This window comes from Battus philenor, unplaced genomic scaffold (assembly GCF_028537555.1).
Source record: "Battus philenor isolate CCGP_79_NKW_IND1 unplaced genomic scaffold, ilBatPhil1.0.hap1 SCAF_25, whole genome shotgun sequence".
Lineage (NCBI taxonomy): Eukaryota > Metazoa > Arthropoda > Insecta > Lepidoptera > Papilionidae > Battus > Battus philenor.
Genome location: NW_027181688.1, coordinates 1,490,695 through 1,518,313, shown reverse-complemented (window position 1 = coordinate 1,518,313; position 27,619 = coordinate 1,490,695). Strand labels below are relative to the sequence as shown.

Below are 27,619 nucleotides of genomic sequence, written 5' to 3'. Positions count from 1 at the left end.
TTAACCCCTCAATATGGGTATCAAATGAAAGGGCTACACTAGTAAAACACGATGATTATGTCAAAATTTAAAATACAAGATGGACGCCGTTCCAATCTGGCGGACTAGGTACATATTTTTCCACAACCACCACAATATGGATATCAAAAAACCGTTTAACTTAGAAGTTTTTTAAATGTATTTATTACACCATAATTCGTAAGCCGAAACAAATAAATCTCTATTGTATTGTATAAATAAAGGAATATGCTTGGTTTCGGTTGCTGTTGATGATGTTAGCCTGGAAGCTTTTACAGCTTCATCGGAACTGAGTTTACGGAGCGGAAGGGTCCGTGAACTTAAAAATAAAACAGAAGCTGAACGGATGCGTTACAGTTGTACGATGACGTTCGTGGTGAACCGCTCTACCCGAGTAGAGCTGTGTAGTGTTGATGTTGTGTATACTTGAGACGGCAGCGTGGACCACAGGCGAGCCAAGGATAGATCCGGATCCAATTTTGGTTCTCCCACGCTGTTCGCGGTTAGGCAGCGGCCACCTAAAGGAATATATACAAAGAGTGGATACTACGTGTTTTTTTTTGTTTCAATACATTCGAAGTTGGTGTGTTTCAAAACATTCGAATTTACTGCGAGTATAACGGTCGGATTATATCGTGTCGGAGGTTACACGGCCGCCGGTGAAAAATGGAAATGAAATAATAAAAACGGAAAACGTCGGAAAAACCCCGCTGGAACTTTAACGTCGCTCTGGACTCGCACCTGCCGATGCGTGATGCTTTTAAATTTTATCATCGGTTTTGTTTTTTTTTTTTGAACTACGTACCACGCCGGATGAGTTTTAGCCATGGCTACCCGAGTAGAGCTGTGTAGTGTTGATGTTGTGTATGCGGCTTGGAACGGCAGCGTGGACCACAGGCGAACCAAGGATGGATCCGGATCCAATTTTGGTTCGCCCACGCTGTTCGCGGTTAGGGAGCGGCCGCCCAAAGGAATATATACAAAGAGTGGATACTACGTGTTTTTTTTTTGTTTCAAATACATTCGAAGTTGATGTGTTTCAAAACATTCGAATTTACTGCGAGTATAACGGTCGGATTATATCGTGTCGGAGGTTACACAGTCGCCGGTGAAAAATGGAAATGAAATAATAAAAACCGGAAAACGTCGGAAAAACCCCGCTGGAACTTTAACGTCGCTCTAGACTCGCACCTGCCGATGCGTGATGCTTTTAAATTTTATCATCTGTTTTGTTTTTTTTTTTGAACTACGTACCACGCCGGATGAGTTTTAGCCGGGGCAAATAGTAGCAAAAGATATAACAGGGAATAGTGAAGAGCATTTGCTCTTTTATGGTGATAATTATTAAAAACCATTTAGCCTTATACATGGTGTTAGGCTTTTCTGTTATTGTAGACTAAGTGTATTAATTATACAGGTTGATTGACTATAGGTGTATAAAGCTTAAAAAAGGGTTTATATATATATATATATATATATATACATACATATATATATATATATATATATATATATATATATATATATAAGGCGCTAAAATTCGGATTTATATCGTTCAGCAACCACCGTATTCGCATGATTTGACTCCGTGCGACTTCTGGCTTTTCAGTACACTCAAAAGGTCAATACGGGAACGCCGTTTTGACACGATTGAGGAGAAAACAAACTGAACCGAAGTAGTTGTTGAAGGTTGAACCGGACAATGACTGTTTAGACCATGAATGCACAGACCGCGGCCCGCCGGTCGAATACTGGTGGCCCGCCGACAGCAAAAATAATACTCTCGTACATTCGAAAAATATTGAATTCTATTCCAGAATGAAATCCAAAAAATTTAATTACCCTTATCCTTCTGGCGGCCGGCCCGCCATCAGTTCATGATTTGCCCGAGAGGCCCCTAGTCTTAATCTGTCTGTGCTACCATGGTTTAGATTGTTTTCAAGATATATATATATATATATATGTATATATATATATATGTATATATATATATATATGTATATATATATATATGTATATATCTATACGTCCACCACTTGAAAGGTCTTCCATCTAAACTACTCAAAACAAAATAGGGCCCACCGCAACTTTGTCTCTAATCGTGTTTATAAATAACTCATATACTAATCATTGACAGAATGAAGCACTACCACTTCTAGCACACATGTTTATTAGTTCATAATGATGTTTTAAAAGTTAACTTTTTAATTTCAAGTCGGTAGACAAAAACAGTAAAGTGCTTAAATTTATCCATTTCTTAAATTTTCAAAATTCCCCTAATCAATTACCTTGTATAGTAAGTCATACTATGATTCAATTCTTTTTCATTTATATTTCCGAAATAAAAAAGAAAATATTACGCGATATTCGTATTCACGGTTTAGTTTCAAACGCGCTGAGGCACTTAGTTATAAAATTCCTCCCCCATTCACTCCGCCCGACCGAAGTTACGAAACTTTTGTTCCTATTTTTGTTTGCGGCTTTTTTAATGGACGAAATTCGTAACTGACTACGTAATGTGCATCCAAGTTAGTTTAAGCGGTTATTAAGTAAACCGATTCTTTATTTTAAACTGCTATTTATAATAAAGTTAGTCGTATATACATATATTTATATATATGAAAATAAAATGTCTGTAGATCGTTGGTCGATGTGTGTTAATAATCTCCTCGGCATTTAAGTAAAGAAAAAAGTTCAGTATCCTATGATAAACATTGCACAATCGACTTTTTAAAAGAGACAATCGGCAAATTTCGGCTTCGTAGAGCGTTATCTCTGTTGCACGAAATACAACGACTGACGGAACGTCACATAGGTAGTGTGGGATAGAGATAGTGCTCTACGAAGCCGAAATTAACCGATTGTCTCTTGTCTTTTTCCAAAGTTCGATGTGCAATATACTGTACAATGGGCGTTCTTATCACACGAGGCAATTTCTTACATACAACCATAGTATGGAAACAGTAGAAGTAAATCGTGATAAATTAAAAAAAAAACTGTGATATATACAATAAAAACTGTGATATATGTATAAGAGGAAAATGAAAATAAAATCTGTGATATTATAAATAGTAATGACACATAACTGCAGTGATTGAGAAATTATGAAAGGTTTAAAGAGAGGAATACAAAAATAGAATGATTTATGGAATGAAAGAGACAGAAATATAGATATTGTGAAGAATGGAAGAAGAGAATAAAAAAATATTCAAAAATTGATATAGATAATAAAACCTCTGTTCCCACCCTTAATAGGGGTGGAACGAGAAAACGGGGGCCAAAAAAAAACAGTAGAAGTATAAATAACGGGTCATAATTTGAACATACAGACTTACATATATATACAATAATATATAAAAAAAAAATAACTTGTATCGCAATTGACTCGGAAAGAATAAAGATACAGAGAACGATAATAAAATATTTATTACAATAAAACGAAGAAAAACGTTCGGTAATTTCGTGCGCTAATTGATATTTTTTCGATAATTAGCAAAAGTCAATTAACTAATTGACCCGCTTGAACTAAATCGAAGCGAGTCACGTTGGCGAATATCCAATTAAATTCTTTGAACCGTCTTCATCGAGAAAAACAAATTGTTGGCAACTAATTTACGCTTTGATCGCTGTGAAATATGTTTAAATATAATCGTCTAAAAACGAATTCCTCTAAAAAATACAGATTTAATTATAAAAATTATAATTTCGAATATATCTCAATTTTGAGTGTTAATATTACTGACAGTAAAGACATACGTAATTTACTGTAATAATGTAGTGTGTATGGGTTATAAAATGGTTCGTCAATTTATCTAGGTAAATAGATTTACTTCAGCAAAAAAAGAAGTACAGAAGAAGTTGAGTGAAGAGTGGCCATCACCTGAAAGAGATACTTGGGTTCATAAGGGCATATTCAAATCAGATCTCCTACTGCATACCAAGAACATGGTTATGAAGTCTGAGATTTTACCATGCCTCACCTACGGATGCCAAACCTGGACGATGATCGAATCTGATCTCATTGATTTTGTATACTAGATGGCAAAAGGTTGTTGGTAACAAAGGTGAATATATTGTTGATTAGAAATAAAAACTTGTTTAAAAACTTGTCGTGTGAATTTAACTTAAGAAAGCGACATTACTTTCCAGTTCCCTTAATGCATACAATTACTAATTTAGTATATAGTGAATGTATATTAAATGCTATAGGAGCTAAAAAAGGAGTAACAGAAACCAGCAAAACTTTTTAGATAACATTACAACGATAAAGCCAGGCTTAATGTTAGTTTGTGTGTCGGGGAACATTTAAAGTGAAGTTAGGCTTTTCATGTGCATACGTTTGTTTTGATTCTCGCCGACGGCGTAATACCACTTCTGTTAAATAATAGCACGACTGAATGTATAAAGAAAGAAGGTTTTTTTGTTGGTTTCGCTTAAAGTTACATGCAGGCTTTTATAAAACTACCCACAATACTTTAACTTACACAAAAGCTATGATATTCAATAAGTTAAGCTTGCAACCGGATATAAAGATGATATTTGAAAACTGGAGTATCTGTTTGTGATATTAAAATAACAGCTATCTACTACAGTATCCGGCGATAAATATTGCATATCGACCTTTGGAAAGAGATAATCGGCTAATTTCGGCTTCGTAGAACGTTTTTTCTGTCGCACGAAATACAACGACTGATAAAACGTCACATAGGTAGTGTGGGACAGAGATAGTGCTCTACGGCGATGCTCGGCGTTTCGCAGCGAGATCGAATCGGAAATGAGGAGATCCGCTGAAGAATCAAGATCACCGATGTAGTTTCAAGAATTACTCGTTCAAAGTGGCAGTGGGCGGGACATATCGCTCGTGTAAACTGCCGAAAAGTTCTCGACCTCGTGCCGGTAGACGCGGCGTGGATAGGCGTTCGTCTAGGTAGACCGAGACCGGGTATCGTGGGTATCTTTGGGGGGGAGAGTCTTGCAATGAGCGTCCATTAGCTGAAAAGAAGAACGTCTTGCATATAGTATACGAAGTGGCAGTGGACGGGGCATATCGCTCGTGCAACCTGCCGCCGTTGGGGCCGAAAGGTCCTCGAGTGGCGACCTCGTGCCGGTAAACGCGGCGTGAATAAGGCGTTCGTCTAGGTGGACCAGACCGGGCATCGTGGGTATCTTTGGAGGGGGGGGGGTCTTGCAATGAGCGCTTATTAGCTGAAAAGAAGAACGTGTTGCATGTAGAAATCTTAGGTCTTTCGTCTTTATAATCGACATACAATTTCGTCAATCGCTGGAGCTATGTTTGAATGGATTATCTTTGTAAATACTCTATTTAAAAACTTCAAAGTGTAATGCTATTAGGGGGAGGCCACGTGGGCTTTTAAACAGTTGGTAGAGCACATTTGACGTATCGCTACCCATTCACGTAATGGACTTTGCGCTTAAAATACACGCCACCTTCACTGACACTGTTATTTGATGGTTTAACTTTGCGATATCTGCATGCTTAAAATTTTTTATTTATTTAATGGAATCAGACGTTACCTTGCGGAAGTCCATCCTAAGTAAGAAAAGGGGCCAATATTTAGCCACTTCCGCACATGCAGTGGTAGACAAACACAGAATGAACTCTGTGGTTGGGCACTAATCAGTGTAGCATAACTCCTGAAGATGCCCCGTGGAGGGGTGAAACACGTGTTGAGTGATTTGGCGGTGGCGGTTGTTTGATTCGCATTGTTTTCGCGTACGCATTTATCAGCGGGCTGGCGGGCGGTGCACTTTGTTGCACGACTACCACTACATGTGCGGAAGTGGCTAAATATTGGCTCTTTTCTTAATTTTTTATTTGAAATTAAAACATCCCTGTTGAAGTAAACATTTACACGCACTTATGAATCGTAAATGAAAGCCATAAGTAGTAAGTTACCACCAGCTCGGGATACTTATCTGCTGAGAAAAGCCGCTCAGAACGTCAACAGTTGCTCCTTTAACAGTGTTCGATGCAAATGAATCAACAAACCAAGTTTTTCAATTCATTCCGATGAACTAAAAAGTATTGAATGCTATAATATTTATTATAAATGATATATAAGATACATCTTGATATTTAACATGATGTAGGTAACACAAAATGCAATTATGGAATACATTCGAATAATCATATCGACGCACACAAAAACAATATTCACGATGATGCATGGTTTCGAAAACATTTGAACCAAAATTTTAATTTAACAAAACTTCGAAGAATCTACTCAGAAAACAAAACACTTGTGAATAGTCAAGACGATCAAAAGAAAACATTCAAGGAAGAACACAAAAAAACGAACAAACAAATCAGTCAAACGTTATGAAGAAACGCGATATAAGGTGTTATCGTATTACCGATTCATCGAAGTCCTGATCTGCAGATCCAACAAGTTGCAGTACGCAGTCGTCGGCGAGGTCCTGCAGTGAAGATTCGTGCAGTCAACATTCCTGCGAACATTCGCAGAATGGTTTGTACCGTACGATTTATGTGTTGTGTGATTTTGTGCAAAACCGCCTTTGACCTGTCTTAGCTTCACTAATCTATCTCTAAAATTGTGGCTTAATATCATTACTGTAGCTTTTAGTGTGTGTGTATGTGCTGTGATTATTAGATGAGTTAATACGGTTACAATAATCAAACTGTACCCCTTTTTTCTCGTCTCTGTGAACACATACCTTACCCTACAAACCTTTTCCCCCTTTCAACAGTTTGTAAAACACCTCCATTAGTGACATCAGCTTACTTATATTGCTCTGTTCCATCTCAGCCTTTATCTACAACCTTACAAATATTACTAACAGTTTATTTTATTTCAGCACCAGCGTACAAATCTATATCTACAACAAGTTTGAGACCAACATCAATACTTCAAATATATGCAACACATTTTATACTGTTCCTTCTTTGACTTTGTGTGCCATTTGATACGTGAATGTCATATTTATTGCTTCCATTGTTTTAGATTTTATCTCTTTGATAGGTACTTTAAGTATTTAAAAATAGTAAAAGCATAATTAGTCGATCCATCAGAGAGAAATTCCATAACGATTTGGACATAAGATAGTTAAAACTTTGTTATTTGTCAAAATTTTGGGAATTAGGCGTGTTAGAAGATGATTTCTAGATAAGCAACAAGTGGCTCTAAAAAAGTTGCCTATAGTTTAAATCATAACTAGTAAAATCATTAAGATTTACTATATCAAAATCCAGATTGGAGAGATGATAGGCGAAGGTGCTTTCAAATTTGCACAGCAAATTCTCATTTAAGGAGGTCAATGCTTTGTTTGTTTCATGACTGTTATATACAGGGTTTTTAGCAAGTAAATTTTGAAGTTAAAAAGATCAAGGGGTTCTAATTGTTTAATGTTTGATCTAACATTAAAATTCAAAAGCCTTATGATCTTGTTTGGACGAGTTTTATACTAGACCAAAATTAGATCGACTTAAAAAGTTTTTCATTTGTTTTATAAAATCGATGCCTAAATCAAACCATCACTCGTGAAACGAATTTCACTTCCGTAAGAAATCTTATGTGCCTATTGAATTCTAATCGAGTTTTGTGTTCCTAAGTTTGGTTTTGACTAGATATTGAACGATAATTTGATGTTTTTGACTCATCACCTTTCTTGCCTTCCATCGAAACACAAAATTTTCAATTATTTACAAACTTGAATATATATGTAATTAATATGGACATTATTATGTACAGTGCTATAACATCACAATAAATCATTGGACAATATATACAGACTTTCATTTTATATACACTCCCCGTATTTGCATGATTCGACGTTGAATGTACTTGTGTCGTGTTTGCTAAAAATGTATTATAGTTTCTTACTTGTTTTTCTAGGTTCACTATAACAGTTAAACTAATCTGTATTTATTTACGCACTGCTATTATTATGTACTAACCTGTTGTAATTTTATTTACGATGTCCAGTGCTGGGCATAGGCCTCCCCCATTTCCAATGAGATCAGTTCATCAGCCTGCATTCAACAAGGTTGTCTATCCTTGATGTCCTTCGCTGCGATAGCCGGTATCTACGGTAGAACCTTAAGGCTATAGCTGTCAACAAACCTATATATGCCTCCCTCCCAGCTATATGGCTTTTCTACTGCAACTTAAAGTTACTAATAAGTTGGACCATAAGTCGCCGGTACGATTCTCAGGATAAAATCTTATCCTAATATTTCCTACCCGCCTGCCAAGCGTAGCGATTATAGTATATCTGACATCGGCGTCTATCGACTACTCCTGTACTCTTAAGAAATATTAAAATTAATAAGGTATCTATTGACGTAATTAAAATTTAGCCTTAAATTCAATATTAACACATAAATAAAGACTTTCCATAACGAAAATAATATCTTGTATGTTCAATTCACCATAAATTTCTTCGACATGTTCAAATATCCCATTTGTATTGTCAAGTTTTAAAAGCAATTTGGCTTAGCGTGTTTTTATTATCTATATTGGCATCGCTTGCATTTCTCAACACAATAGCGCCTCTGTCGACAAAGGGTGTTTATCTGGGACAAATAGCGGATTAAAATAATTTATCATCTTAAATTCCTTTCAATAATAGAATATACAACCTTATATTTACTTACCCGTATATTCGTCGTAGTGAAAGAATTATTTTCAATGTCATTTTGATTTATTTATTTTAATTTATCGGGAACCTCTCCTTCCACCCCCTATTTAATTGGGAACAGGGTTTTGTATTTCTTAATATTTTTTTTTTTCACTGGAAATTTAATTTTCGTTCTCGTGTTCCATAGTACACAATATCTTTTTTCCTCCTTCTATCATTCTACAATTCCATCCTCCTGATTTTGAATATTTGAATTTATCTCAAATTCACGTTCATCGATAGGTTTTTTTTTTGGACTTGGTTTGGATTGCTGCCCAAGTGTTACTCCGCGGGTGCGTGGAGCAAGTGCTTTGAGCACTTGATCTAAACTTGTTTAAAAGTAGCAAAGGCAATCATTTTGGGGTACTTTAAAGTAATTTCGTTTCTGCGCATGTCGATATTTGATTGTCATTTGGGAGCTGATTACGTTATACTAGATAGCAAAAGGTTGTTGATGATGAAGGTGGAATATATTGTTGATTAGAAATTAAAACTTGTTAAAGATTTAGTCGTGTGAATTTAACTTAGGCGAAATTACTTTCCGGTCACCCTTATAAGATCCTAAGATCGCTTCAGCGGAGGATCCATGAAGTGAATAGGTCTCCCGTGAGGCTACCTCGGCTTGGATTGTCACTCGTCGGTGATATCTGTTTAGTATTCCATCCAGAGTTCTAGAGAGATCGGAACATCGACTTGATAGGTTTCTACCTGGGTAAAGTTACTAACGAAAGCGTTAGCGCTGGGAGAACAAACTCCAGCGTCGCTGGAGAATTATTAGAAGTAAGCGATGCCTTTGATATTAGAGCCGACCTAGACTTAACGAAGCCGGTTGGTTTTCGAACGACTCTTGCCTGTCTTAAGGTCGTCATATCGTTCGGAAACTCCAGCGCGTAGTCCACTTAACAAACCAAAAAAAAGTGTCATAGTATTCGTAGTTTTTGTAATAATTTCAATATCAAACTTCATATGTACCCCTTTCGTTTAATTAAATATTAACACAATTTCTCATATAACTCATACATTTTCATAAGTGGAAGCAATAAACGACGATGCGACCTGATTGACAAATAATGGTCTGTACTCAGACACAACAGGAATTTGATTAAAACTTTCGTCTTCATATAAAAGCTTTTATCGAGTCTTCCGTTCGACGAATGCGACAGTAAATTTGATGTTTTATCAGTAAAAAGTGATTAAAATAAATCAAAATAAAGAACCTCTAATGGCGGTAGCTATTGTTTCTGTCAGACGCACATGAGATAAAATTTACAAAGATGGGTCATGCGTTATCTCATGATGTTAAAACTTTGATTTTTTTGAGTGGCCAAAATTTAAAAGCAAAAAAAGTGGATACAGAAAGCTTTGAATGTAAAAGTGATGCAAATATTGAAAAAAAATGTATCACTGTCTGTGGGGGGGTAATCCGAAAAATCAGAATGCGCGAAATATAATTCGTCAAAATTAGTTATAAAGAAAAAACATACTTAATTATTTTGATTTATGAGTCGTCAATTTTAAAAATATAAAATAAGAAGTTTTGAAATTTTTTTGTAATATGTATGGAATTTATAAAAATAGTGCCAAGTGTCAGTAATTTACTGTGAAGCTTACTGGAAAACATATTTAATTACATCCGTAATAAGACGTCTACCATCACATGGTTTTGTGCTTAATTTTAAATTACAAAATCCATTTAGCACCGCAATTGTAATGCGTGGTATTGTCTATCATCGAAACTTATGCCTGATTCTTTTCGTTTAATAAGAAATCGAATACATGATAATATAGGTGTCTTAATTATTAACCTACTCCATGATTTTAAAATTCCTTGACTTGTTACATAGGCTCAAGATATTCAATATTATAACATATTCGTCGCAAGGAGTTAATACTAGAAATTGCCTAATTATCATGAGCTATTTATAAAGTTACCTATGCCTTTTACATGAGGACCTAATGCCAGTTAACCTCTGACATTTGCACGGTGCGGACGCGTTCTCTTGCTCTTATGTTATTTTTATGTTTACTAAATTATATGGCGTATTTTTGAACTGTTTTCTATACAACCAATAATTATTCTCATTGATTCCTGTTTAATCTGTTACTTGTACAACAAAAATTGAAACACGATTTTTCTTGAACGGAAAAGACATAGATCAATAATATACACATAATCGCTGCTAAGGCGATTTTTTTCAAATAGATCAGAATTTTAAAAATACCTTACTGTTGACCTTTTGTTCCTTTCACTTGCTAAAAATGCGATTGTAAGAGGGCGTATATTAACTCTGGCGGGCAAATAAATTATAGATATATATTATAAATCGTATATTTTTAATGTTGACCTGAATTTATTGTATGGGTGCATCACGTTGTAGAGATGCAAAGCGCAGTTCTCGGGGCTGACGCCTCGTGTCTTCCTTACAGTGCATAGATGTTTACTTTCACCGACCTCACTTCTCCGCCTTCCCAACCTAACCAAATTTAGTATTAATATTAAATAAGTAATTTATGTCTTAGTTATTTTAGAATTATTTACGTTAATATGTATGATTTTCTAGCACAAAACTACTTATGCAGTTGTACAAACTAACAGTTTCCGGTTTAAGTGCATTTGCATGTAAATGTATTCGACATTAGTTTTCATAATACAGTATAAATGTATAAATGCTGAAATTACCTTAATGTATTCAGTTTAAGTTTTTTTTACTAATCACATGTCTACTAGAATGGAATAGAATAGTTACAAATAGTGAAGTGAAGCATTGCGAATAAACCGATAGATTCTTTGAAATAGAAATACGAAATTAATCTGTAAAATTTATACATTAGTATAATCCGTGTATAACTTCTAGTCAACTCTGAAGTTGTTTCGCGTAGGAGTACAGAAACAAAATGTAAAGATTATTTCAATCACCATCATCATGACAACCGAAGACATAGGCTTCCTCCAAAATATCCGTGATGACCGGTCTTGTACTGTCCATATCCAGTGACTTGCCACAACCTTGACTATGTCAATCAACCTAGACTAATATACCGACTGTACCGCCATCGGTACAGTCCGCGCCAAATTTCTATTGCACTCTGAAATTGTTTCGCTTTGCGGTCCCTTTTATTCTTTTTAAATTAGTTAGATACAACTTATTCAGTTTCCTCCTATTAATGGAGTGTACAGATCTATTCATAGCAGAATTCGATCTCTTAGAGAAATCTTGAGCATATAGCTTTCCATGGCACGTTGAACGACCATGATCAACCTGCCAATAGGACCAAACAGGCTTTGTATTGACTAATATTGTCGTTATCTTGTGAACGATCTTTGGTTAGTTGTCTACGTGTAGATATAACACAAGGTGGACAGACGACTTTGTGAGGCTACTACCGGTTCTATTGGAAATCTGTGGGAGAGATGTCCAGCAGTGGGTCCAGCATAAAAATATTTGTTGCCATATCTAGAATGTACGTTATTGTAACTTTATACCAACGTTTACAGACATGGAGTACGGCAGTGGTGGACCTCCCCCTCCCGGCATGATGAAAGAGAGGCACGGTCCCCCACCACCGCATCATCCGGTAAGTACCTTCAGCCACTTCTTGCAAATTTAATTCAACGACATCGCTTTTATTTCGTTTCTACCTACGTTTAAATAAGCTTGGAGAGACTTTTCACTTAGCACATTTGGATAAGTAATTAAGTATCATAATTAAAAATGGGAGGAAAAATTATATAGTAGATAAGACGAGAAAATCACTTGGTTTTATATTTATTTTGTCCGAAATAACATTAAAGAGCATGAAATAGTCTAAAATGAGGTTTAATAGAGGGTAGTTAGAATGTAGCGCTAGTATAATGAGAATAAATGAAAAAGGACAAGGCTCTGTCTAGAGTGGCAGTTGTGACAACGACTATAGCGTTCATGTTCTTCATTAGTAAAATGTAATATATACGTTTCTGTTTAATGTTGATTAGCGTTAAACTATCTACCAATTCTGTGGGTAGTCTGAACAGTTTTTCATTAATTATTTGAATAGTTTAATTTGTTTCAATTGAATACGTTTTTTGTTTGTATGTAATAAGATTTTATGTATTATTTTTAAAATGTTTACTTTGTTTAGTTTTCTTTTTAAAAAGTAGTTTTTTCGTAGTCCTGGAACCTATCTTCGATCTTTACATAATTTGCTATAAAAAATCTTAATTCACTGTGCGTCGTGTTCTTTTTTTTTGGAACGTAACCACGACGCAAAATGAGGTACAGGTGTATGTATATTTAATTTCAACGTGAACACGTAAGATTAAGTTTTTGTCGCCACAACCGTTCTAAATTTGAAATTTCGAAGGAATGTGGTTTTAAACAAATGTAAATTGGTTTTCTGTTATTAAAATTATTTAAATACGCAAGTACACTAACTAACTAACTATTGAACGAATTACCATTTTTGTTAAGTGCCAAATTCTACGATTTTTTTTTTCATTTTGGGTAAATTTTTTAAAATTTATTTTCTGGCATGTGTTAGGCAGGTAAACAACACTTTATTTCTCAATACAAACATCTAGATTGGAATGTAGCCAAACTCCTAAATCGTATTGGCGGATACTTCACGGACTGAGCGTTTATTTTACTATAGATAACATTATAAAAATAATATCTATCAGTTCGTATCAAGTATATATTACATATAAAATTCGTCTTATTATTATTGCCATAACTTTGTAGTTCTACGATTCCATTGTTATGGACAAACAGTGGGCTCGTGACGAGTTTAACCTTTTCGCTTTTATTAAAAATATGTATATATCACGTAGGATGGCGTTGAAGGGGGCGTTGTTGAAGGTTGAAAAATACAGCACTACCTAGGGACTAAATCATTTTTCTTTTTAAGTTCTGTATGATTAAATAAAAATGTTTTGTAATTATATTCGGTAGCGTGATGGACGAGGTTATGGGCCGGAAGGTTACGGCGGAGAAGGCTTCGTGCCTCCGCCGCCCATGCACCATCCACCCATGCCGCCACAGAACCAGGTAAATATATTTTATTCAATTATATCTTTTATTACTGACTTCTGTTTCACTTAATCAAGTTTGAGTAAAGTGCCCTGTACTCAATGGAAATCCTTTAGATTATCTGCTTATATATCAGAAGTACCAATTTCTCTAGTGTTAATTTGATTTTTATAACTATCCACAATTAATTTTAAAATAAATTTCGCAGTTTTGTAAAAAAAATTATGAATTATAAAACAACACCTGTTTAACCCCATGGGCTATTAATACATATATCTATAGAAATAACTTCAACGTGTGTATCCACAGCTTTCTTATGAGAGTAATATTTTAAGACATGTACAAAATAAAACTTAAAAAAAAAACAATAATCAATAAGTTAGAAGGTACCTCTGAATAACTATCAATTCAATTATCAGTTCTACCTCTGAAAATGGGTGCTGAAAAGCATTCGAAGCGTAAGGAAAATAAAATAAACCGGGCCTGGTTTAAAGTTGATTTTTTTTTTCAGAGAGATTTTCAGATTTTTTTATAGATAGTTTTTTTTTGTTCACAAGACTTTTTAATCGTTGAAATGGAAAAATACATGTGTGTGTGTTTGAGTTTTAAATGAAACTTCATATGGATTTTTTCAATTCCAGGGTGGCCCACCACAACAAGGTGCTGTGATGATGGTGTACGGCCTTGATCCACAGACTGCCAATGCAGACCGGCTCTTCAATCTTTGCTGTCTCTATGGCAATGTGGTTAGAGTAAGTAAATATTGATTTATTCAAACAAACATGGTCTCTTTTGGTGAAAGCCATTATAAATCACGATGTAGACAGAGGATGTTAAGGTCGCCGGAAGACACTAGGAGTAGGCCGCTTCAGGCCTTATTAGAAACCTGTGGGAAGACTCGTATTCAACTGCGAATAAACTACGGCTGAAATAATGTTGGTGATATGCGAAATGCCTTAAAGAGGATCAGTAAGCGGGAAACTGTAAGAATGGCTATCTCACAACCCTGACCACGGCTGCCTTATCTAGTGTAAGAAGAAGAAGTAAGAATTTGTGCTAATCCTACTAATTTAAGTGTATATTAGCAAGCTTCACTGTTTTACAGGAGGGTATTCCTAGAAATTTTTTTTTTCAATTTGTTTAGTTATGGAATCAATAAATTTATCAACCAGTATTTTCAACGTAGTGACGTGGGTAGTTTCTGATTATTCCGAATAGATAATTACGTCAAGTCACCGCTTAGCTGTGATGATGTTTACGGGGCACGGTGGGTTCTCTGAGTACCTGCATAGGTTTAAACTTTAGGAGAGTCCCTCGTGGTGTGGTGGACCAGACCCTGGCACTGGTTGCTAGAGAAATTAGGGGAGGGAAACGTCGCTAATTCCTAGATTATTGTAATAAAGAGTAACAAATCCTAGACGTTTTAGACTAGGAAAAGAAACAAATTGTGAGATAATGTGAAAAAGAATTTAATAAAGTAAAATGTGAATCTAAAATTGGAATGAAACGATTGGAAAAATAAAGATGAAACGAAATAAAAAATGTAAAAGTAATAGTAGTCTGAAAATGAAAGCAAAATAAGGAAGGCGATATAAGAAATGAAAATAAAGTATGAAAATAGAAATATAGAAAATGTGGCATATGAAAATGTGTAAAATTACAATAAAAGATAAAAGAACACGATGAAAATAGAAGTCTGTAATTTTTTTTTTTTTTTGAAAATTTTGGCCCTGCGTACCTAAATAGGGGTTGCACGCGAGGTTCCCAATAGCGGGTGCCAATAAAAAAGTGAATATGATTCAAGGAATATATAATAAATTTATTTTGTCAATATTTTCAGATAAAATTCCTGAAGACGAAGGAAGGTACTGCGATGGTCCAAATGGGAGACGGCGTGTCGGTGGAACGCTGCGTGCAGAACCTGAACAATGTAACCGTCGGAGACTACACCCTGACCTTGGCGTAAGTAACACCTGCATTTACTAATAGCTCTAATACAGGGGTCGGTAACCTGGGGAGTCTCATGCAAATATTAATTATATAAAATAAAATGTAAATTTAGGATCCTGCAGAAAAAGCGATGAATAGTAAGGCGATGTAAGAAATGAAAGGTAAAAAAAGAATGCAAGATATTGTGAAGAGAGAAAAAGAGGAAAAAATAGATGAGAGAAGAGCGTTATAGTAATAATATTCTGTGAATAATTATTAATTGTATAAATAGGACGGGAGAAGCAGAATTCCCCAAAAATATGGTCTATAAAAATATTATATATCAGGGGTGGCCAAGCTCTTTGATAGTGTGAGCCAATTGAAGGCATCAGGCGGTTGCCTCCAACCGGATCTATTGGAAATCTGTGGGGAAGATCTATGACCAGTTGTGGAAGTTGGCGGAAATGGTGATATATGTTTATTATGTTTTTATTCCAGGTTTTCAAAGCAGGCCTACCTGTCCGAGGTGATGAACCCGTACCCGCTGCCCGACAAGAGCCCCTCCTTCAAGGACTACGTCGGGAACAAGAACAACCGATTCCTTACACCCGCCTCCATACACAAAAACAGAATACAACCTCCGTCCAAAGTAAGAACACATTCGAAATATTTCAAATAGACACACCTAATGATGAATGATAGGATTGATAGCGCTTTCTCAACTGTTTTCTGTGCGAGTGAAAGGAACAGATGATTGTAATGGGCGCCAAATAATTGTAAAGAAAAATTAGTCATGATATTAAACAAATAAAGTGGAGAGATGAAATTAGTTACAATTGAAAATAAATGTTAAGATGCGTTTACAAGCGTCTGCTTTTTCACAAAAAATATCATATAAATTCTTTGTTTTTAATCCTAATTGCTAGGCTATACTTGCTATAGTATTACAAGAAACACACCAACATTCCGTTCAAACTGGAAATTATACCAAAATCTTTGTAAGATTAAAAATCATATTAGAATACTTTACACCTAGTACATCAATAGAATATTCATTTTTTTGCTATAAAGCAAAAAAAATTCTAATGAAAAACGTATCAATCTCAAGTTCTCTAGTTTTATTTTTCCTCCGTCTCTTTCTCTTTTGTCTTTCTACGAGCTTCGATCTCTCGCTCTGTTCCTTGTGTTGGAATCTCTTTTTTGGTAATCTTTAACGTCTACTACATATTAATATGACGACAGTTTTCCAGCAGGGTTAATAATTATACATTTATTTCAGGTCCTGCATTTCTTCAATACGCCGCCAGACGTCTCTGACGACCAACTGCTGCAGGTGTTCAAAGACTACGGGGTCGCACCGCCACACACCATATCCAAATTCCCGTTGAAGAGCGAGAGGTAAACTTACTTCTATTAATTTTCAAACGTAGAATGATATATCTGTGGTATACACTCCATTGAATAGATATTTACATATGCAGTGGTCGTTTTCAAAATACCCTCAAATTAATAAACGTAAATTCTTAATAGTTTATTATTTCATATAGGTTTTTAGGCAAAAACAACGGCTTCTAAATTTATTTTAGCTACTTTTGCAAGATTTGATATATTTAGATCTGTACTGATTCGTTTCATTAACAAAATTAAGAAGAAACGTATTAACTGTCAAGTATATTAGATGTAACTATATGTAATATGAATAGTATTACTGATTGGATCAATAGTATATTGATTTGATTTTTAAAAAAGGCAAAAAAGGTACTAACAATGTACATCATCTGAATAAGTGTACATTTGTTCGGTGCCAGACAGGAGCTCCAATCCTCTTCATCGTAAACGCGCCTTTGCATCATCACTTTCCTACTCCATCTTCCATCACCAATATAAGTGTGCTCTGCCCATGGCAATTTGTGAGACTTTTTAGAGGTCCGTCAAAGTATCTAGTTTCTGTTTAGATCCTTATAGAAAAGTTAATCAAACCTCTGTTTTAATCGATGAACTAACCTTGATCCTTAGAGTCAATGATTACCCATTGTAGTTCGAAACAGAGAGTCAATATTTAGATACTAGTGTTATTACAAAGCCTAGGTAAGACAATTTCTTAGTATTCCAAGGATTAATCGTTCAGAAGCAAGTTCATCATTTTATAAGAAGAGGGGTCGAGTATGTTCTCAGGGCTGACGGCCCGCTTAACATGTTTAAGGCTACCATGGCTTGCATTGGGGTTCCCTTTCTTTATTCAAATATCTATCAACTTTACCGTTATAAATTACATTATGATATCAAATTCAAATGTGTTAACTAAATTTCACACATTTCGATCAACTAAAAACGTTGAATAAGACTATAAAAAGATTTATTTAATAATGTACTTTAAGGTCTTTGATATCTTGTGGTATTTCATTATAAATGCTTTCTCGGGTACGTTAAGGTTTTTCTAACATTTTAAAGACGAAATATAGGGTTTACGAGTTTATTTTTATTTCTTGTATCTGTTACTATTTTTATATACTAAGATGAATACACGTGATTTTTTTATTTCCAGATCATCATCGGGTCTGATGGAATTCACGAACATATCGCAGTCCGTAATGGCGATCATGGCATGCAACCACGCCACAATCCAGCATCCTGGTGAATACTTTAATTATACCATGATCAGAATATTAATTTTTGTTTTACCCCCAAAATTAAAACTACCCTCGGATGTGATATGGCAACACTAAGCAACTTTCATCACATTTCCTTTACTACAGTACTACCGTAACTTCTGTGCCACTTCTTAGAAAAGTTAGGTGGAAGGCTTCTTTTTGTTCAACTTCCCGGAACGGAATTACAGACCCCCCCCCCCCTCCTGTCTCGCCGTGCACATACCGCTAATAATTCAAATGAACTAAATTAATTAACTAGGCGTGTAATTAACTTAATCTAAGCTGAACTCTAATCTTTTGGTTTTTTTCTTATAGTTCTGTAGATAAGTCAATACATAATCAATCTTGAGTTAAATAGCGAACATTACATTATAAGAAAATGTGGGTATTCTAAAGATCAATGTTATTAAGCACCTGTGATCTACCTATATATCAATTGTGAATCAGTCGTTTATAATAAGAATGTGCTCTAATTAAGCGAATCGTCGTTGCAGGTGCGAAGTTCCCGTTCGTAATGAAACTTTGCTTCTCGTCGTCGCGACAGATCGGCCAGAACAAGGGCCAGCAGATTAAGAACCAGTCGCAGAACACCGAACAGAACAGACAAGGTCAAAATAACGGCCTCGAGGACGAATACTAGTAAGACAGCAGATCAATTAGTTAATAAAGCGACGTGTAAAATAAAAATAAAAAATACATAATTCATATACATGGAGAACATGGCAAAGTGTTGTAAAAGACATCACGTGTTTAAGGGATCGGACCAAATGTAAGACTCCATCTGTCAGATTTGACAGCGAGCGCTCAGTGTTGCCAGTCGTAAGCCGCACTGGCCGTATGCGTTTTATTTTTTTCTTTCATCGAGTGTTCTTATAGATGTATATTAGTGTCACAATGGAGATTCATTTTCCGCACAAATGAGTGCAAGGTTTAGTGCGATTTGTAATATTTTTTTTCATATACATATATATATTTATTATCTATAGTAGTATATAAACCGGCCTAATATGTCCTCTGATGAGTTGTATAGATTCTATTATGCTTCTATAAACGTATACGTCCATCTGAAATACAATCGAATGATAGTACGTTAAAAATTGGTGGACTCGGAATTAGTTCATTTATTATTTTAAAAAAAATGTTTCCAGGGAGCATGTATCCCTTTTACGCATATAAATTCTATTTGCAATAAGTATTTTTTCTTATTTGAAATATTAATAAATGTTTTGTAGTTAAAATTTTAATTAATTGTTGTGTGTTACATGAATATATGTTATATTATAGTGAATTTATTGTTTATATCTTTAAGTATTGGTACTTTTTTTTAAATAAAAGTGAACGCGTCCGTTCGATTGTTATTTAAAAAATAATTACATTCAGAAAAAAAAATTATTAATGTTTAAATGAATATATAATTTTAAATTCCTGTTTATATATATCTATTGAAAACGAAATTTTCGACTGTTTTACTCTTCGCAGCTTTATGGAACGAATGTTGAATACAGAATAACTCTATTTTAAACCGTTTATAGTAGGGACCATAGATACGAATTTCATCTTTATTTTTGCTTTCGGCTCACCCTTGTGTTGTATTCTCGATGGACTACATTGTTTGTGATGTCCATAGACAAAAACAAAACGATTAACCACTTTGATACGTCACTATACAAACGTGTACAGTAAAAGTATAAAAATTTTTATCTCCCTTTACTTAAAACATAAGATATTATTTACGATTCGGTTTAAATTTGAAATATATCGAAAGAAAGATAAAGATGAAACGTTTTATATAATATACGTAATTATTTCTTTATTAGTTTTTGGGTGGTATAAAAATATTCTTATATAGAATCTACATGAATGCCTAATGTTAAGTTGTGAAGGTTGGAAAAAATTTGATCGATTATTTGACAAAGCGTTCTATGATGGAACGCTACCCTCTTGTTGTAAAATGTCTGTTTTATTTATGGATTCCTATTGTTTTGTCTTGTCAATGCCAAATGGTAAGCCAAAGTTTCTAAATATAGCCTATTTAATGTAAAGAGAAATGTAAATAAACTGAGTGTTTAATGGTTATTTTGGGCCGAAGTAGTGTAAGTACAATCGCGTACACGAGTGTAACGGAATAAATGGTGAAGGCAATTTTAGTGTAAGACACGGATCGACGTGTTAGGGCGCCATGTTGTCGATGCCATTGCAAGGCGTAATAGAGCGAGCACATATCCTTTTGATGGCGTGTATAATCGTGTGGAAAAGTCAATTTGTAATTGCATATAGCGTAGTAGATGTATATTATTGTAATTATTCGATATACGTGCACAACTGCCGTCAATGTGAGAGGTCGTTGTAACGCTTTTCAAGCTTGTCCCGTCTAAATTAAGTCAATTTATAAATTAAAAGTGTGTAAGGTATTATCTGTTCGCTTCACATAGAAATTTACATATCAGAGTGACAAATAACTAGTGTAAATATTTTGGGGAGGTCGATTACATTTATTACAGATCGAAACAGTTTTCTATTCGCTTATATTTAAGTTTTTTTTTCTTTATTTTCTTTTAGTTGACAACTCCATTTATAGAGTATACCCTATTTTTTATCTATTGACTTTACATTTGTGCCTGGTCGTATAGAACGGTTTTAAGAATTCTTAAATAGCATAATAAATTTCTTATTGGGTTCCAAAATTGAAATCCTTGAAGCCGTTCACACTGGGCCGCATATTACTACATACGAAACTCACATTATAAACGTGTTTGCTTTTCTAGTTAACGGAGACGCAGCGACGCAAACACACACACACATATCAAGACGGACGGCAACACAGACACACACAGCCACACCACGAGTGCGGGTTCATTACCGGGGGGGACTGGTATTGCCATTACAAAAAAAAAATTCTAACCGCAGAATAATATGTACTATTTGAACGAAATCAAAATTATATGCCGAAATATTGCCCACTTGACATTTTTAATGATTTAATATAGAGTTTGTATAATTTTGACTATTGCTTTATACTCATTTTTAGACAGGACAAATTGATAAAATGCTAATTTACAATTTTAAATACATTGACATTGAGTTAAAAAATATGATTTAGTTTGCACTTTTAATAACTAAATATATTACTGGCTCTATTTAAACAGCATACCCGATGATTTAACCATGTAGTTAGTTACCAGTAAAAAGAAATCAAGATGAGGGTAGATGGAAGTTTTAATTTTTTTGTAAATGGCAACATCCTTGTTATTCCTTAATTTTACGTTATATTTGTGATCTAGATCACTCCTATAAAGACATTAACAGTTAGTTTATCGATATAAGTTAGACACAATAACAAGAGTTTTCATGTTTAACACATATTTTACATTTCCATTACGAATTTTTCCTTTTATTTTCATTTATTTGTGAATTATATTGATTTCATTTGATTAGATGGAGCCACGCTCCGAATGCGAACGCATTTCTGTTTTTGTTTTATTTTTTTCCTTTTTTCTCTTAATGATTAGCGGCTTAGTTATTGTTTAAGCATTATTCCCATTATTTTTTGTATTTTTAGAGTTTAGTTTTGTATCGAGCATATTGTCATTCTCAAATGCTCCGGTGTCTATGCGTGGGGTATTGAGGATGGTGTGTGCTTATCCCGAGTTTTAGTGATTGTATTAGACGATATTAGTTGGCGAGTCTGTATCTATGTGTGGCCGCACACTTAGTGTTATTCGGCCGAGCTATTCCATCCTGTTTCAGGATCAGGGACTTCAATACATGTTAGTTGTGAAACCAATGTACATGGAATAAAGTAAAAATGCTGTTATTTAGAATATATTTGAGTTTCATTTTCATTTATTAGTGTTTAATCGCTTCGAGTGTGCATGTTTCTTTGCGTTTGCATGGGCTCGCCCAGTCGGGGCCTTTATTGTCTTTTTTGTAAGAACCAAAAAAAAAATGTCTAAATGTAAGAAATAGTTTAGCACTCTTTAGGCTAGTAGTCGCAATGTCAATTATATTCGATTAGTGGGAAATTATGACACTACAGATTTTCTATAAATTTTTCTTAAAAATACGAAAAACATCGGCGATGGTTGAAGATGAAAAACATGTGAACGCCGCACAAGGATTACTTAGATATAGTCTGCAAAAAAAAATTGTAAAACACCACAGATAGAGCTAAATTTTTTTTTCATTCTCGTGTATAATTATAGATGTTTGTATGATGTGAATTTGTGGTAAGTTATCTATACTACTGTTTGCGGCACAAAATATTAAAAAAAAAACATAAGATTTCCACTAATCGTTTTTCTAAAACTACCCCCGCAGTACTCAATACTCGTGTATAACCTTTCTCATATTATCTTTGCTGTAATTTAGTAATATTTGCTTTATGTTAACTAACTAAAGAGAGTTGAATTTTAATTACTAATAAAATAATGTTTAGTGGAAATCTAACAACTACGAATTGTATTTATTTCTAATTCTTTGTAGTAAACAATATAGCCGGACAACTAAAAACAGTATAGTCATTAAAAATAGCTGTGTAAAAACCATTATTATCAGGTAATTAGATGCATATCTTTTTCTCTAGAAATATTTTCGAATGAAAATAAATAATTAATAAAAAAAAATATATAAATGTTTAGTATTAGGACTTCGATGTCGTGATAGCTTCCGGTCAGTTGAAACAATGTACAGACAGATGTTATTATTTGTTCATTATTTGTTGTATTATTGTTATATTCAGTACAATTGGCAGACAACACAGATGAACAATAGATTGTAGCTGCCATCAAAATTCTTAAAGATGTTATAAAAACACTGCGAGACAAATATTTGAAGGCAGCTATAACTAGAGTATATGATAAGTAATGTTAAAATGAATGCCTGATGTAACCACTCATTCATATACATGAAACAGATATACATGTGCGGAAAGCACACAAGCACAGATGTATACATGGCTAAGACGCAGGCCCGTGGTTGAAGGACTCAAAACGAAACAGCACTCGGACATTATTGATATAAAGCGATGTAACAACATTAATTTTAGTTCTCTTCTATTATTTCTAGAACTTTCATTGGGATTTAGGTCTTGTAGTTACATGGTAAACATTAAATACATGTCAACACAACAATCTTTCATTTTTACACATCCACTCTGCACAAAACTAGACAAGTCAGAAAGCGATTTGTGATAATCCACACCCTATTTGTTTCCTACTCATAAATGAACAAAACGACCTACAGAGATTATAAGAAAATATATAAATACTGAAGATATATCTACAAATAATTGTGAAATTTATATGAAAACTGTATATGTTGAGGAATGCACAACTTACAAACTATATTGTTTCCACCCCTGACACATAGTGCATGAAATATCAAAAATCTAACAGTACTTTCAAAAACAAGAAATACTTGCATGTGTTAATATTCAAATACTACTTCGCACATAATTTCTTCTTGTAGTGAATTAATTTTTTTAATTTTGCAATATATGAAACGTAAGCATTACCACAATTGATTTTTAAAGTCTACCAAAGATTTTTATTGTACAACTAAACAATGAAGCGGATACCACCGCTTGCTTTAGTTGAAGACTAAAATAGATTTCATTTTAGTAAATTTATTAAAAAGTTTTTCTTACTTCAAGTCTAATTCTTCGGTAGGAATAAAGTCAGTTTTATTGATACTTAATAGGATAAAATTTAATTTTGAAAGTACATTTACCAACATATATATGGTTAAAAGATATTTTCCTATCAATTTTTTAAATTTTACTCCTATTGCGAACGTTTACTTAACAATTCTATAAGTAGAATGTTTTTATTCAAAGAAAGGTGCTGCACTGGTTTACTCGGAGATTTCATGAAAGTAAGTTAATTAAAAAAAATATTTGTATAGTTAAAAGGTTAAATTCTATGTCGATATGTAAATAAATATAAAAATTGTTTCTTATTTTTTCTGATTTCTCGTGTAAAAATTTATGTAATAAAATTTTGAAGTATACCTTAGAGAGCTGCATTCGCGCGAAGAGAAATGTAAATTTTATAGAAATAAACGATGTTTCGATTCATTGGTTTCATTTTATTCTTACTAAATAAACATTTGTAAAGCTTAACTTTTATTTTACTCAGAAAATATACAACTACGTCTACAAATGTCATCGTTCAATTTTCCCGCCAACTAATACCATAGACTTAATATAATATATCAAAAAATATAAATAACTGTCAATAAATATTTACATATTTGTATTAAATTAAAGAAATTAAATTAATTATCTATATTTTTTAACATAATTAAATCTTAAATAAAGAAAAAAAACAATTATAATATAATGTATCAAAACGCAAAGACAGATCAGCGCCTCTAGTGGAAATAACATGTACTATTTAAAATGAAAACGTAATGGTGGCTGCTTTGTGCGAGAGAATCATTGCTGACAACTTATATAAAAAACCTTTCTGAAAACCTTCAGGAACAAATAAATTTCTTCGAAACTCAATGTTTCTAACAGGTATTTACATTTGTTTTAATTAAAATTGTGATTTTTAGATAAAATTTAAGTTAACGAAACGGCATATGCAGCAAAATGGCTGCCAAATTATTAGAATATTGGAGACATGTTGACTGCCATTTTTCTTTTACGTATTTCTGAAATTCATTTGTGTATGGTGGCAATAGATTTAAACTTGCGGTAACTGATAATGATAACAAAGTAAACAGAATATCTTAATAAGCATTTCGGTTTATGTGAAACTTAAATTATTACATAATTTAGAAAGTGATTTGTTTGATTACAAGTACATATCGAAAATAACCACGAAATACGTATTTACACCCAGATTCTAATTTGTGACCCGCAGTGCTATATTTTTTAACTATATAACCATTAACAAATCAATAATTTAAGTGAAGATTCTTTTATAATGTATCTAATAATAAATATTCTAAAAATTCCTGACATTGTTTTCTAATTTTCGTGTATTGTGTTTCGTGTGTGGTGATTAATTTAAAATATTGTTGGACATTGTTACAATATTAGCAGTAAATTATGATAAAAAATAATATAACACCTGGAACGAATTAAGGATATTTTAACTTCAATCAAAGGTATATTATTTATTTTTTTAACAATATGATTTAATTACATTATTACGTAATATTAAAATATAATTTAACCAGTATTAATTACTATAACATGTTCGAAGATTATTTTTGAACGTCTAGAAAAATACACCCACATATAATTGTTCGGAGTCATGCTTGAAATTTGAGATAGATTTTTATTTATAAACAGTAATATAAGGACTCTTTGACCTGCATACACGAATCTTCAGCAAATTTATTGTCTAAAATAGACATATATTACTTATCTATCCTTTTATTGTCTAGATATATATTTTTATTAGAGTTATTATTGTGTTCTGTTTGTATGAACATAGCATATGATATATCGGCAATTGCGTACGGTATATGTGTATACGGTAATGTTTTTAAATTCATTTATATAGTTTATTACATAAAAATTATATAGTTTGAGTAATTTTTAAATTGATAATAGAGCTTGGAAATAGTTTACCCCACTTTTTAAGGATATAGTAAAAGTGATCAAATAATGAACATGATTTGAGTTTGTGGTCTTTTTACAAATCGCAGCGCGTTATAGAATGTTATTATATTGTGTGGGGCGATGGCTGTTGGTGTGATAAGGGTCTACCGTACTATCAGCATGTACTTTAGAGGGATCTTCACCAAGGGAAATCGAGTCATTTTTAGAGTCTCTAAAGATTCAGATATTTTTGTGTTAAATTGATTTTAGGTGAAGCACATTCTGGTAATCTGATGATGTATACTTCATTCCGTAAATGTTAAATATGTTTATTGGACTCCGAGAGTAATTATAGGGAACACATTAATGTTTTAATGTACACATGATGACGTGAATTTTCTGTTTAGTTTTTGGAAATTTGGGGAATTTTCGAAACTGTTTATTTTTAAATTTTACTATTGTACATTTTTTGGATTGTCAGTTTTGCCTTACTGGCATTATATATTTCAAAAGCTTGAGGAAGAGGCTTTTAAACCTCATTTTAGGTAGCAAATTAATGAAAGAAAAATCGTTTATCGGAACTTTTAACAGAACTCTTATTGACGGTCAACTTTTTTATCTATTCATCTAAGAAAGGATTAATCCCTTTGTAAAGTTGTACAACTGATGCTGCATAGCGGAAGTAGCTATATATTAGTCACTTTCTTAGTTAGGATGGACTTCCGCGAGGTAACGCCTGAAGCTATAAAAAATCTATTCTATTTTCGACTCTACTCTGCTTCGCAAGGTGTTATAGTTGTGGAGAAGAAGTAGGATGATATACCGCAATAGCTCATCTTTTAATAATGTTTAAAAAAATAGCCTAAGTCAAAGTAAGTAGGCGACATCACCGCTACGGTTTCTTGTCATTTAAATGTACATTTATTGAATAATAAGCATTTTCTGTTAATTTATTTTAATATGTTTTAAATTTTGTTAATGGTAGACTGATAATATTTTGCGCCATTTTGTTCCAACTTTTAAGAGATCGAATTAGAAGACCGACGAACTTTTAATTTCAGTTCGCTATGGCGAACGGCTTTTATCAGGGGTGACCAAACTGCGGCTCGCGAGTCACATGCGACTCTTTCAACGATTATTTTTGGCTCCAATTGATTGTCCGATTATTTAAATTTATATAATCCATGTCAGCTCCTGGGAATACTAAACAAATTAACGGCGTGAATAATTTTTTTTTTATGGCCCCCGCTATTGGGGGCCTCTCGTACCCCCTATCTTTTGTGGGACAGGTACTTTACGCGCAAATTTATTTAATTATTCACATCTTTTTTATTTTCTTTCTCTTCAATTTTCTAACACATTTCTCCTTTCATTCTCTTTCGCTCTGTGACCTTTCATTCTTCTCTCGTTTCACATTACATTTTATATTTTTATTTCTGTTTGTTTACATTAATATCACATTTTGTATATCACATTTTATCACAATTACATTTCTTGTTATCTATTTACATTCCTATTATTTTCTTAACTTTTTGTTTTTGTGTATCACTTTTTTAATTATTTGTTTACAATATGCGGGGAAATTATTATCATTATTCCGACATAAAATTATCGAAATCCAAACACCGATCGTAATTAACTAACCGGCGTCTTAAGTATTATTAGAAGTGCTGTCATATACGTGTGCATATATCTAACTTCAATACACATATTTTGTGTACACATATGATTTCGATAAATATATTTTTTGTAAAAAAAAAATTCTTTTGCTTGTTTTAAATGAATAAATTGCGATTTGCGAAAAT

General features: G+C 33.5%; 2 protein-coding genes across 4 annotated transcripts in view; both read left to right on the top strand.

The window, feature by feature from the left end:
• The window catches only part of sm (smooth), a 543,953-nt gene extending 520,000 nt beyond the window's left edge, over positions 1-23,953 (top strand). For 2 of the 3 annotated variants that reach the window (XM_068768463.1, XM_068768462.1), the window contains 9 exons: positions 12,173-12,252; positions 13,605-13,700; positions 14,324-14,434; positions 15,523-15,644; positions 16,110-16,260; positions 16,891-17,009; positions 18,157-18,245; positions 18,757-18,901; positions 21,028-23,953. In XM_068768463.1, the coding sequence (XP_068624564.1) occupies positions 12,173-12,252; positions 13,605-13,700; positions 14,324-14,434; positions 15,523-15,644; positions 16,110-16,260; positions 16,891-17,009; positions 18,157-18,245; positions 18,757-18,901; positions 21,028-21,031 (917 nt within the window). In that variant the 3' untranslated portion in view covers positions 21,032-23,953. Of the gene's footprint in view, positions 1-6,419; positions 6,507-12,172; positions 12,253-13,604; positions 13,701-14,323; positions 14,435-15,522; positions 15,645-16,109; positions 16,261-16,890; positions 17,010-18,156; positions 18,246-18,756; positions 18,902-21,027 lie in introns of all 3 variants that reach the window. The other variant, XM_068768460.1, reaches the window with a different exon arrangement.
• A 725-nt stretch (positions 23,954-24,678) lies between these two features.
• LOC137924847 (uncharacterized) overlaps positions 24,679-27,619 on the top strand; it is a 30,673-nt gene continuing 27,732 nt past the window's right edge. Inside the window, exon 1 of the mRNA XM_068768225.1 lies at positions 24,679-24,779. The gene's annotated coding sequence lies outside the window, so the exon portion shown is untranslated. The remainder of the gene's footprint in view (positions 24,780-27,619) is intronic.